The sequence below is a fragment of the Chinchilla lanigera genome, unplaced genomic scaffold, assembly GCF_000276665.1.
Source record: "Chinchilla lanigera isolate Chin_1 unplaced genomic scaffold, ChiLan1.0 scaffold00025, whole genome shotgun sequence".
Classification (NCBI taxonomy): domain Eukaryota; kingdom Metazoa; phylum Chordata; class Mammalia; order Rodentia; family Chinchillidae; genus Chinchilla; species Chinchilla lanigera.
The window spans coordinates 25119723-25134022 of NW_004955426.1; the positions used below are offsets into that span (position 1 = coordinate 25119723).

At 41.1% G+C, this 14300-nt stretch overlaps 2 protein-coding genes across 2 annotated transcripts; one reads left to right on the forward strand and one right to left on the reverse strand.

The window, feature by feature from the left end:
* Positions 1–301: 301 nt before the first annotated feature.
* Rpl37 (ribosomal protein L37) lies at positions 302–2837 on the reverse strand. Its single transcript, XM_005415269.2, has 4 exons — positions 2729–2837; positions 1934–2069; positions 1698–1782; positions 302–417 (listed from the first exon to the last, which is right to left on the reverse strand). Exons 1-4 carry the CDS (start codon positions 2729–2731, stop codon positions 348–350), a joined length of 294 nt encoding a protein of 97 aa, XP_005415326.2. The 5' UTR covers positions 2732–2837; the 3' UTR covers positions 302–347.
* An 876-nt stretch (positions 2838–3713) lies between these two features.
* Positions 3714–12476, forward strand: Card6 (caspase recruitment domain family, member 6). The gene is made up of 2 exons (XM_013514977.1): positions 3714–4116; positions 11810–12476. Exons 1-2 carry the CDS (start codon positions 4026–4028, stop codon positions 12265–12267), a joined length of 549 nt encoding a protein of 182 aa, XP_013370431.1. The 5' UTR covers positions 3714–4025; the 3' UTR covers positions 12268–12476.
* Positions 12477–14300: the final 1824 nt, after the last annotated feature.

Genomic DNA, 14300 nt, shown 5'->3' on the forward strand with positions numbered 1-14300 from the left:
ACGTCACTACTAACACAGAAAAACTGAAGAACTGGCCAAGTCAACCCAGCACTCACAATTGCTGGGTTTGAGGCCAACCTGAATTGCACGGTGAGTTCAAGGTCAGCCTGATCTCAAACACACATATATACCAGTCACTTAGGTCAGCCTGAACTACACAGTGAGACCAATCTCAAACACACATATATATATACCAGTCACTTAACTGCATAAGTAATTAAGCACCCCACTCCCCAAACCAGTAAATTCACTGAACTTATTAACCTAACAATTAAAAAAATACCTTAGCACACCAGATAGATATCTTTTAAAACCAAAGTATTTATTTTGAGTAATCGCTGAAATTCTCAAGATGAACTGGATGCTGCAACAGCTGCTCTCTTGGGTTTAGGTGTTGTTCCTTCACGGAATCCATGCCTGTGCCATGTTAAAGACAAGAAGTTTCTTTAGAAACATATACACATTCTCATTTTTGTTAAACTTACGTGAACAAGCTTATCTCAGTTAAATGCTGAAATCACTGTTGCATTCATATGTTCAGACATTTATTTTTACAACATCACTGATAAGCTATTATTTCATTCTGCTTAAGATCACAGTCAATTGCAATTTCAATAGATTTAATAACTTACTTGGCTAAGAAATGTGGGTACGTGTAAAAATGGTTTCTTATATAAAGGACAGATCCTAGCAACCTTCCTTTAGCAACGAAAGAATGAACAGACTTAACAGCAGACATTTAAACTGTTTAAATCAGAGCATTACATTTCAATATTCTAATAAAGATGTTCTGTATTTACCCTTTTGAACACCAGTGAGTCCAAAAAGAGAAAGGTTAACAAGCAATTCTAAAGTCTGTCCTTGGCTTATGGGCTCAGCTCTCACATTACACTAGAAAACTATTCAACACAGAGCCCACATAATGACTGCAAAATAATTGAAGTTCACTTGATCAAGGTAAGCTTCATGACCTTTTAAAATTCTACACTGGGGCTGGGGATTTAGCTCAGCGGCAAAAGCGCCTGCCTGGCAAGCGCAAGGTCGTGAGTTCAGTTCCTGGTACCGGAAAAAAACCAAAAAAAAAAAAAAATAAAAAAAAATAAAATTCTACACTGACAAGTGGGTAGAGGCTACTTATTCTTTGAAATACATTTGACACAGATAATTGCCTATAATAAGGAATTTTCCAGCCCAGATAGAGAAGTTCACAATTGCTGAAACAACATAGTAATATAATGGAAGCACTGGCTTAAATGAAGCCTGTTTCATTTTCAATCTCAACTGGAATGGTGGTTAAGTTAACCTCCTACATGGCACTGTAAAAATGCAGCTAAATTTTACGTGCAACTGACCGGGACTTTGAGTAAGACTAAGGTATCCACTTACAAATGCCATCAGCAAAACGACTGTTCACCAAACTCCATAAACGTTCAATCAAGTCAGCCTTACCCTCTTCCTCACTGGTGCAATACTGTCTCAACAAAGTTGCGTACAAACTACAGCTAGATGTAAATCAACATTTTGAGAAATATAGCTCAGAGCTTCTGGATTTAACTCGTATTGTTTACTCAAAAAAATCAAAACCTTCCAACGCCCTCGTTCCTACTAATCAGAGTACAATACTTTTGCACAAATAGCACAAATAACGTTTCTTAGTCCAGCCCTTAGGACCCACTACGTTAAAACAAAAACTGTACCTGAATCTGCGATACACAATTTTTAGGTGCCTCATTCGACCAGTTCCGGTGGTATTTCGCCTTTTAGCCTTTGCACTCCAGTTATCTAAAACACAAGATTCTACTCACTTATTGGCCAATTTAACAGTACCTAGAGTTTGCTGCCGCTGCACTTCATACAGACGCACTAACAGTTTTTTATTACATCCCCACTTAAGTGCAACGCAAACCTTTAGCGGGGCTCAAGTAACACTTACACTTTCTTTTGCGTTTTGCAGGATAGCCACATTTGCCACAGGTCGACTTCTGAAGGTGGTAGGCTTTAGAGCCACAGCGGCGGCACAACGTGTGCGTCTTATTACGACGCTTTCCAAAGGATGACGTTCCCTTCGTCTACAAATTAAAAGGGTAAACAATTCGGAAACCTAGTAATTTCTATGTATGCATTTTGACGTTTTCTGGGAAACCATCTATTGATACGATTACAAGGCCATTACAAAGGCTAAAACCGGGCAAGTTTCTAATTCTTCGTGCATGCCCCATCAGCGATCACTGCTGGTAATTCACATTATCTTAAGCCCTTGTCGGAGAAGAGCTGCAGTGTTCTCAAGTCGCTTTCACAGTGCCCCGATTACAGGTGTGCCATCACCCCGGACTCGACTACACACATATATGTATTTAAAAGGCGTAAGACTGGAGACCGAAAATGTGCCTACCCCAAAGCCTGAGGACTCTTGCAGGAACCAGCATCAATTCCTCTGCTGTTACAGAGCCCAACGCTCTCAGACTTCTTCCCTCATAGTCCTATCCGAAGCAGAGCTGCGTGAGCCCCACAAAACAGAAGGAACCTAGACGGGATCCAGTTCCAAGACTGTAGGCTAGGCCCACCACCCAGGAGTCTTTCTTCTGGCTCTTGCGGGGCACCGCATGCTCTTTTTCTGCCCGGCAGCTCCCCTTACTCGGAACCTTGCCGGCTCCCCAGGGACAGCACGCAGCGCACCACAGGGAAGGCGGATGGAAACCGATTCGGACAGACCCTGCAACCTACTCACCATCTCGCTAGTGCCGCGGACACCAAAGAGACCGGAAGAGAAGGCACTTCCGCTATATCACGCTCCGAGGCTTCCGCCCAGGGAACTACTTCCTGCGGGGCGCGGTGCACCGTTCTCAAGCGTCCGTCGCGACAGGTCGGTGGAGTTGAGAGGCGCGGGCGGAACCTGGCAGAGCGTATGGAGTTTCAGGAGGTGGGCGAGCGCGAGCCCTGCCAGCGGAAAGTCTGAGCTGCGGGGCAGCGGGGGTTCTTTTCGCGCTCTGCTCCTGCTGCTTGTGGCGGGTGACCCAGCCTGCGTCGACCGGCCCAGCTGCTGCTCCGCGTGTTCCAGCATCTCGAGTGCAGGCTGGCTCAGCCGGGCACTGCGCCGGCGCGGCGCTCGCTGTGCGCCGGGTCAGAGAAGGCCGCGCAGTGCAGAGCGACTGGCCTTCCCGGCGAGCTGCTCTGCCAGGGAGAGAAGGCAATGTTTACGCAGCGCACCGTTCCCTGAGCCGGGAGCCACACGTGGCGCTTGTTCTGTCGTTTCCCGCTCCCGCCCGCAGGAAATGGATTCACCCACTTAGGGCAGGTCCCGGAAATCTGTGCTCTCAAACAAACAAACGACGCTCTGTGGATACTTTCGAAAGGCAATTCCCAGACCACCTGGATTTGTAACCTCTTTAGTGGACAAAGCTCGGACCCTTGCAAAAACAATTAGAATGTCTCCAAATGCATAATAGGAAAAACGGTCTCGGCATGTATAATTTGCTTACTTTCTAAAGCAAATTTGCGAATACCTGGCCGGTCACACGCAAAGTTTCAGCAAAGGGGTGGCCTGCAGAGCAAGATGAACGCTAGCGCCCCGCGTGGTGGCGCACGCCTGTAATCCCAGCACTGAGGAGGCTGAGGCAGGAGGATTACTGTGAGTTCGAGCCCAGCCTGAACTGCATAGTAACACTCTGTCTCAAAAAAGACAAAAACAAAAAAAAAAAAAGGAAAAAAAAAAACCTGGAAATCAGAGGTTCTGTTTTGACACTTTTAACAATTGATTAGTACTTAATAAGTACAGGGCTCTTTTCTAGGAGCAAGGAATAGAAGCGGGACATGGTTATGTTCTCATGCAAATGGTAGATTGGGTGTGGGAGAAGAGGAGAAAGCATAAATTTGAGTCATTGGACCAACCTGCAATTCAGGGAGATTTTCTGGATTAAGTGCTATATTACTTTTTTGTTGCTGTGGTAACAAGTTACCAGAAGTTTAGTAGTTTAAAGCAACACAGCTTTAGTAAACAGGTATAAAGTTTATGTTATGGAAAATGAATGAATTCTAGAGATCTGAAGTATAGTATTGTGCCTATAATTAACAATACTATATCGCACACTTCAAAATCCGTTGAGAGCAGAACTCATGGTAAGTGTTCTTATCACAAAAACCACAAATTTATAAAAGTTCTAGTGATCAGTGTAATGGGTTACCCTGAATAAAGAACCGAGACCAGAATCCAAATTAGAATTTTAAGAGCCTTTATTAGCCGGGCCGGCGGCTGTCAGTCTGTTCTCCACGCAGGGAGATGCTGAGCAGCCCTGAACCGAAGAAAGTTTGAGCTTTTAAGCCTGAAAACCACATCCTGGTTGGCGCAGGTGAAAAGATTTTTTTGCAAGGGCAAAGAGCGGAACCTATCGGTTCCAGCAAGCAGGTGTTGCAAAGTTCAGAACGTTCTTAAACGCATACATTGTTTTCAAACTAAACTAACAATCAAGCAAAGTTTTTCTTTCTTTGGGTCAAACTGACATTTTTCCTCCACCCAGTAGCCCAGCAATGTTCATTTGTTTTATGTGTTCACCACAATCAGAAGCACCAGAAGGGCTCACTGTGCTAAAATTAAAATATAGCGTTGGGGATAGAGTTCTGTGCTATAGTGCTTACCTAACTTTCAAGTTTTCAAGTGCATTAGGCCCTGGGTTTACTAGCACAGAAAAAATAATAATACATTGATAATACTACCATGCTTTTATGAAAGGCTGTAAAAGAAGACCCTGTTATCTTGCCTTTTTCAGAATCTAAAAGCAGCTCAAACTCCTTGGTTGTTTCCTTTCACCTTCAAAGTCTTTCTCCCTGTCACATTGCCATACTGTCTTCTGCCTCACTATTTTTTCTATTTTTTTTGGATCTGGCTGTGGAGTTCAGGCTCACTGTGTAACCCAGGCTTGCCTTTCAGTGATCTCAACTTCCTCAGCCTCCTGAGTGCTGAAATTACCCAGCTTTCCCTTTTCTACTTTTAAAATTCCTTGTAATTATACTGGCCCTACCCAGATAATTTCTTGGGGAGGAGCAGGGTTGGCAAATGTTTATTTTTTATTAATACCTGTTATTTACATTCCTTTTGGGGAATGTACTGTGTACATGTACACAATACATTTTAGTTCTTTTAAAAATCCTTTTCCCCTTCCCTTCTTCTCCTTTCCATATATCCTTTTTTTTTTTTCCTGAGACAGGGTCTTGGTGTATAGTGTAGGCTGACCTTGAACTCACCTTGTAGTGTGCACTGTCCTCTTTAACTCGAAGAGATCGTCTTGTCTCAGCTTCCTGAGAGCTGGAATTACAGGGGTGCATCATCCATCTATCTCTTGATCCCCTTTTTTGTACATAATTTCTTTATCTCAGAGTCAGGTAATTGGCAACCTTAATTCCATCTGCGACCTTTATAGTCATTTGCCATGTAACTTAATATATTCACATTGTGTCAGTTAGAACAATTGTGTTTTTTTCTACTACACAGGCTAGGAGAAATGTTTACAAAGGAGTATTTTGCCTCTGTCATATGTGGCTGATTGAAAAAACCCTCAGTCGGACCAGATGATTCTTTAGCCTGCAGAGAGTTTCTCAGTCAACACCCCAGTGTCTGCTCTCCCCCATCTCCCATTGTGAAGGCTCAGAGATGGTACAAGGAGCTCCTTTGCCAGAGATGCCCCCTCATGCCTGACCCTTGCATGCCACTGACAGGCACACATGCTTTATTGAGTACTTGCTATGTGCCAGGTACAGGTGCGCTGTCTATGGGGCGATTTCCGCTGGCCTTCAGAACGTACATGTGAGGTGAGTGCATGTTCTTATCCTCATTTTATATGGAGGAATCCGAGGGAGGGGAAGTAATTTTCCCAAAGTCACTGAGCAAGTTGGTGGCAGAGCTACTTTTCCACTCCCTGCCCCAGCTTCTTCCATGTTCCCAACCCCCTAAGTACTGCTCCACAGTGGATCTTGTGATGTCTTGGTCTGAGGAGAAATGACATTACTTGCTCCTGGCCCAAAGCTACTGTACCCACACTGTCCCTGGTGCTGCAGTGGCCCTGTATGCCCCCACTACACTGAGGCAGTCCTCTCCCAGGTCTCAGGGGCACACAGAACAAACCCTGGCACCTCTGGAGAGGAAGAATGTAGCTGGGCATGGCAGTGGATGCCTGAAATCCCAGCACTCAGACTGAAGCAGGAGTATTGCAAGTTCAACGCCAGCCTGGGAAAAATAGTGAGGCTTTGTCTAAAAAAAATCCAAAAACCAAAACAAAACAAAGCAAGAATCACAACAACAAAAACCACACCAAAGCCAAAAAGAATGAAGTGGAACAGAAATGAGAGTTAAAGCAGAGGCCCTTATGGGCTCCCTTTTATGTGAAAAAGGCTGGAAAGTTGTATGTACATTGAATTGAGGTGAATCATGTCTTATTTTGCATGTCTTGGGTGTTTTCTGCTAAGGCTTCCAGTATTTCCATTTTATTAATGAAGACACAGGTTGCATGAGAGACAAAGTCACACAGCCTGTGACACTGAGATGCTGGTTCAAGTCTGACTCCAGAGTTTGCTCTGACAACAAAGATTTTGGAAGGTTGGTCACAGGTCCCCATAGGCAAGGAGATCCCCAGAGACTGAAGGGATGGACTGAGCATGCTCAGTTCCTCCTCCCAAACTGGCCTCTCATCTTGATGGGAGGAAGGTTAGGCACTGTCTTTCTACAAGTCTCTTGGAAACCTCCCAGCTGGCTAAGCCCAATATGTTATTAGGTTTTGGGGACCTGGAGTCTCCTTCTGGGGTGCTTTCTTGGTTCTTTCTTTCCTGACCAAAGAATTGAACAAACAAGTGTAAACAATGGCAAAGTTTCACATTTATTAAAGGTAGGAAAAAAACCAGAAAGGTAAGGGAAAAATGGGCTATGCAGAGTGAACCTTGGGCTGAGTAAAAGAGGAGGAAAAAATTCACCTTAGTATCTGAAGTTTATTCCTTTTGAATGCTATATAATATTAAGTGACATTTGATAGTCTTCATTCAATATTGTGTTGATAGTTATTTGGATTGTTTTCAGGTTCTTACAAACTATGTAACTGTAAGTAAAGACCAATTAGTTTTTTGCTTAGTTTTGTTTTGTCTTTTGAGCCAGGGTTTCACTATGCAGTTTAGGTTCTCCTTGAGCTCACCTTGTACCCCAGGCTGGTCTCGAACCTGGGACGATCCAAGTGCTGGGATTACAGGCTCAATGGCCAATTAGTTTTTGTTTTGTTTTGTCTTTTGAGACAGCGTCTCACTATGCAGTTCAGGCTGGCCTTGAGCTCACTTTACAGCCCAGGCTGACCTCAAACTTTTGGCAATCCACCTGCCTCAGCCTCCTGAGTGCTGGGATTATAGGCTTGTGCCACCAGGCCTGGCCTAATTAGTTTTTTTACATCAAAATGAGAAAAAGTCTACTAATGACAAAAAAATGTTAAATAGTAGTGTTGAAAGTGGGAAGTATAGCTGGGTGTGGTGGCACACACACGTTTAATCCCAGCACTTGGGAAGCTGAGGCAGGAGGATCATTGTGAATTCGAGACCAGCCTGGGCTATAAAGTGAGCTCAAGGCCAACCTGAACTGCATAGCCAGATCCTGTCTCAAAAAAAAAAAAAAAAAAAAAAAAAAGTAGGAAGTATAAATCCTTCTGTAATCATATCTGAGATAATCAATGTTAAAATTTGGAGTATCTCTTGACTCTATTCATCTAAATATAATGTACATTTAATATAATGCATTGACGCATATATGCTATATATTAATTTAATATTAGAAGTATCACAATATTAATGATATTATGGATATCATTATCAGTATATAGAGTATATATTATCAGTATATATCAGTACATCATTTTTTACAGTTTGATGTTTCACTGTTGATATGACATTTATCCACAGATCTTCAATTTATAAAAATTAGGTTATTTTTTATCATTTGTTATCATAAACAGTATTATTAAAGCAGACCTCAAAGGGAAACCAAGCCTGAGTAAATTCTCCCCGAACTCCCCTCCCTGGAAGTATATACCTCTGCAAAATTGTAAATAATGTTAACAACTGTACTCCTGCGAGCAGTTCCCACCAGGATCTATTTTCTTCAAGGCTGATTGCTGCTCTGTTCCTGATAAGAATGACAGTTACGGTCTTGAAGAAAGAGTTCTGTACCTCCCCATGGCGTTATGTCATCCTCCTGTCCTCACAAGGTTCAAAGATTCCAAAGGTTGCAAAACTGTCACTGTATGAATAACTGTCTTTGTCTGTATTCTCACCTCTTTTTGTACCAGTAAACAGCGCCCCCCGCCACACACTTATATAAAACTTGGAACCTTCCATTTGTTCTCACTCAGTCTTTTGGACAAAAGTCTAATAGATTCAAGTACACCTAATAAAACCCTCCTATTTCCTAAGTGGTCTCTCCTATCTCTCAAAATTCTGGAGTGTTATAATGTAGATTCTTGCTTTTGGCATTCATGTTTCCTTAAAGTGGTTTCCTAAAGTGGAATTGCTTTATTGAAGGGTATGAATTTTTACTTTTATCTAACTCATTTGCTTAGTGCTCCATATGGACCTCCAAAAATCAATGACCAAATTGACCTCCAAAAATCAGTGAACTAATTTACATTCTTATCATCAGAGTGTGGTGCTCAGAGCAGGAAATACCTAGTCCAACCTGAGGTTTAAGAGAGGCTTCTCAGAGAAGGTGACCCCCGGGTTGAGTCTTGAGATTCTCAAGTCATTAAAACAGCAGATAAGGCAGGGGAGTCAGTCCACCAGTTGAGCACTGCAAAACTCTGTGTTTATCCCATCACTACCAAAAGAGGAAGAAGAAAAAAATACCTAAGGAACCGTAGATAAATAATCCATAGGGTGCCAGGGGCACAGAGTGCACAGGACTGGATTTCCACACTGTGTGCATTGGCATCTGCCACTTCCTCCACTCTGTGTCAGTGACATATTTTATCATTGGCAGATACAATGACACTGTTGCCAGGGACTTGGCCAAAGGCCTAAATCTGGACCTCCACTAACCTTTTCCTTCACCAACCCACTACCAAGAGGCCCAGTGTCATGGTTTGTGTCTGGATGTCCCCCCAAAGCCTCATATAGTCATGGGGCAGGCTTCTAGAGTTTATGATTGATTGATGATCCAATGCTGGGATTATGGGTGTGAGTGCTACACCCGCCCTGGGAAAATATGAGGGAAGGAAAGAGGCTTGATCTTGCCACTCCTCCCTTTTTACTCTTGCTGCCTTTGCTGTTGCCCTCTGCCATGTGCCACCCAGCCAAATATGGAATGAAACCTCCACAAACCATGAGCTAAATAAACCTTTCGATCCTTAATTTCTGGTGTCAGATATTTTGTCTCAGCAATGAGAGAAAAGTAACCGAGACACCCATAAAACCAGAAAAAGTATTCACAATTTGGCCAAAGTTTGATGGTAGTTATCTTTGCCCCCATTCCAGCACAGAAGCACTTTAATAGGAGGAGCAGAACAGAAGTGAAAGAACAAGTACATAGGTTCAGCTGGGCTTTAGCACACCAGCAGGCCCAGAGACATGTTGAAAGTCTGACTGAGCCTCTTGAAACTTTGCTGGCAGCAGGGCTGGATTAGAAGTTTGTCTTTCAGCACAAGGGAGCTGGAAAAAGAACTTCCTGCTCTTTTATTTTTTACTTTTTTTTATGGTGCTAGGGATTGAATCCATGGCATTTGCACTAAACTACACCCCAGGCTTTTTTTTTTTTAATCTTGAGACAGGATCTCACTAAATTTATATGATCCTCTTTCTTCTGCCTCTGCCCCCTAGAGTGCTGGAATTACGGACATGTACCACTACTCCCAGCTGTAGCTTTCTGATTTTTAAAACTCTTTTTCAACTTGTTGGTTTCATGTGCTTTTTTTTCCACTCTTATTTGTCCATCTGTCAGAATGACTTCATTTCCTGGTCTTGAGGAAACAGAAACAATGGCTATGGGGAGTGCTCCCTCAGAGGTCATAGAAAAACAGCAAGAAGAGTTGCTTAAAATCCTCCAAGAAGATCCTGGTTGTATTTTAGATGAATTAACCTCTCAGAGGCTGATTTCTCAGGATGAGTATGAGACTCCAGAGAAAGTTGTGGATCCCCTGAAGAAAAGCCAGAAGCTGTTAATTTTAATACAGAAAGAGGGAGAAGTGAGCTATGACCAGTTTTTCCAGTGCTTATTGAGTATTTTTCCATAGCCTGCTACCACTTGGGGCTTAAGTCATGGTAAATTGAAGTATAAATTTTGGGGGTTAGGAGAGAGGGAGATTTTCTGTTCGTCTTTTTCCGGGAGAAAATTTTCACTGAAATATCAGATAGGGCAGGTGTGCAGCATTTACAGAGCAAGGAACAATGATTAGGGGCTGGTAATTTGTTGTTCAGACTGTACCACAACTTTCAGTTGCTTTAGTGCTACAGTAAAGTTCTCATTGTTCTGGTAGTAACAGCCTGAACTCCTGCAGTTGGAAGGAAAATACTGTTAATTGTGACACAATCTTATTTCTTTTTCCAAGTAAGTAAATTCACACGTTAACAATTGCAGAACCTCAACCATCATCTTTAATTGAGATAGCCTTTCTGAAAATACAGGAAAATAATTTTTAGCATACATAGATGACTGATTAGTAATTTCATTTTTCTCTCTGATAATATGGACAGAAGCTGGGCGTGGGAACACACGCCTGTAATCCTAGCACTTGGGAGGCTGAGGCAGGAGGATCATTGCAAGTTCGAGAACAGCTTGGGCTACACAGTGAGCTCAAGGCGAGCCTGAACTGCATAGCGGATTAAAATATTGTTTACCAAACAATATTTTAATTGACACATAATAATTGTACATATTTATGGGGTTCAGTGTGATATTTCAATGTGTATACAATGTGTAAAGATCAAATCAATGATATTGGCATATCCATTACATTAAACCCTTTTCATTTCAAAATCTTGTGTGGTAGCTAATTTGATATGCATACAAATGGTAAGTCTTAGGTGGTTCAAAAATAACTAGTAGCCAATGAGGGAGCAGTTATTTCAGAATGTATTGCTTAGAATTGTGGAAATTACCACTAGAGGCAGCTGTAGCTCTTTTTTTAAAAAGGGAATTTAAAAGATACTCAGAATTTTTTAAGGGATTTTAAAGGAATAATTGTTTTCATTAAAAAGTGAATCTTAATGATCCCTAGTGTTGGACAAGATAATATGCTTAGAAAAAATAGGCTTTATTATTTCTAGGGTGTACTATTCTAAATTACAGCTCTTTGATTATATATTAGGAATTATTCAAATCAGATTTCATTAACAATGGTCCCAGGAAATCTGACTTGTGGGTCACAGTAAGTTCATAAGGAAACATTTTGTAAGATTCAAAAGTTCTTTTTTCATTCATTTATCCTGTAAAGTTTCCATGAGAGACAAACTTTTGAACAAGGCAGTTGTACCATCTGATTTTTTTCTGTGGGAAGCAGTTTGGACTGTTGATTTTTTGCCATACAGATTACGTAGGAGGCAGTAGGTATTCTTACCTCTCGGTGAAATAAAGAAGAGGGATTATAGGCCTATGGCTTGAGCTTCTTAGAAGGTTGAGTCACAAGGATGGATCACTTAAACCTAGAAGTTGGAGGATAGACTGGGCAGCATAGTGAATCCTGTCTCAAAAAAAGAAAAGGCAGAGGTGATGTTCTGAGGGCTTAAAACTCAAGTGAACTTAGTTCTCTTTATTACTTCTAGCAAAATGAAACAAATAACCAAATCTTGTTCTTTTCAGAATGTTTGAAACATGAGAGTATAGCAGCTTGTCAATCTAAGGGACTAAGCAAGAATTTACAAGATACTTCTTCCCCTGGAAAGAAAAAGCCTGAGAACCCTGAAGTTCTTCTGCCCTCCATAGAGAAAGAACACTTACATTTGAAAAGCTTGGAGCTCTCCAGGCACAAGAAAACTAGTCACAGGGAAACTGCTTTGTCCTCTAGGGACAATGAGGAAGCATATGATACACCAAAAGTCACATTATTAAATTCAGTTGAGAAAGTTGAATATGAAATTCCAGCTACTGTTACATTTTTAAGCGATGGACAAAGATATGAGGAGCCAGATGATTCTTTATATTTAGGCGAAGGGGAATATCAAGAATCTGTTGGATACTCTGAAGATGCAGAAACCACCATGAAAGAGGGGGATTGTGAGTACCCAGAATACATTGTGTATGGTGGTAAAGAGGCCTAAGTATTCAACCACCACAGCTTCTCTGATGAAGAACACAATGATAAGGATTTAGAAACCAACATTTCACTGGAAGAAGAAAAGAAATGTATGGAAGGTATGTAGACAGTGTGAGTATTGTTAGGCAACAACTTCCCAAAAATCAATAAGCTTGCCGGGTGTGGTGGCGCACGCCTGTAATCCCAGCACTTGGGAGGCTGAGGCAGGAGGATCGTCACGAGTTCAAGACCAGTCTGAGCTACAAAGCGAGCTCAAGGCCAGCAAGCTCAACTGCATTGCGAGATCCTGCCTCAAAAAAGACCAAAAAAAAAAAAAAATTCAATAAGCTTGCCATGATCTAATTGGGACAGTGGATAACGGCAATCAGCAGAAAATCCATGAATCAGAAATTCCTTTAACCTCTCTTAACTTGGAATGTCTTCAGAGGTGGATGTTAACATTAAGGAATACCCAGGTCCTTGGAAATGGTAGGCCATACAATTGTCCTTCTGTATCCAAGGGGTATGGATCCAGGACTCCCCTTAGATACCAGAGTCTCTGGCTGCTCAACCTTGTATAACCATGGTATCTACATATAACCTATGTACTTTTCCCTGTATATTTTAGTATAATTATTTTAAACATTTTTATGTGTATTTAACATACAACAAGTGTACATATTTATGGGGTTTAGCATAACATTTTCATATATGTATACAGTATGGATGAGCTGATCAGGGTTTTTGGCATATCTGTTGTCTCAGACATGTCTTTTCTTTGTATTGGGATCATCAAACTCCTCTGTACTAGCAATTTTGAAATACTCCATTAATTGTTGTCAACCATAGTTACCTATTGTGTGAGAAAACATTAGTAGTTCTCTCATCCAACTGCACTGCTGTATATGTTAACCATCCTCCCTCCATCTTTTCCTCTCCCCCTATAGCCATATACTCTATTTTTTTTTTTTTTTTGGTACTGGACCTTGTGCTTTTTGCAACTGAGCTATCTCCTTGGCCTTGTGCTTTTTGCAACTGAGCTATCTCCTTGGCCCTAAGTCACTTTTATATACCTAAAACAATGGAAACATTACATAAATAGGTGTTATACTGTATTGCTTGGGGAAAATGAATAAGTGAAAAGAATATACATGTTAAATACAGAGAATATTTTTCCAAATATTTTTAATCTGCAGTTGGCTGAATCTGCAGATATAGATCAATCTCCTTGGCTACAGAAGACCTACTAAAAAAGCAAAAGCAAATAGTGATTATCAGCTGATAAATATTTGCAGTCACCTTTCTTCACACAAGTAAAGAGTTTCAAACCCTGAATTTTAGGGGATACAGTCTATTCTTCAAGTCAACCACTTTCGTCATTTTAGTGCCTTTATGGCCTGAAAGACATTGGGATTATAGTTCTAACCAGTGAAGTAGAAACAGATAGTAGAGAAGCATATGGTGAATAACTGGGATTCTCAAAAGATTACTATGTGTCTCAATCTGCTCTATTCATTTTGTTTGTTTTGTTTTGTTTTGTTTGAGGCGTGGTCTCACTAATCCGGACTGACCTTCAATTTACTGTTCCTGCCTCAGCCTCCCAAGTACTGGGAATACTAGTTATACTACCATGCCTGGTTTCATATTGCCAGCTTGATGACAACATTTATGTTAGCACAGTATCTTGTAGCTGGATATTTTTTAATGAAAATTCAAAAAAATAAATTTTTTATTCATATTGTCTGGGAAAATAAACACCACCAAATTTAGAGTAGAGAATGGAGAGGTAACTGCTGTCTCGTATTCATCTCACATTGTGAGGATTTATAATCCACTTCTGTAGGAAAAGATTAATTTCTTCCTCATTACTCCTTGTACTAACATGCAAGGAATACTGTAACAAAGTATCACAACATGAGTGACTTCAACAACAAACAAAAAGTACATATTTTCTTTTTCTTTTTTTTTTTATTTTAAAGAATAAAAGAAGGATAACATAATAATAGGGGGGACTTAGCAAATTACACACAAAATGGTAGGAAATTATCAATGGTTATC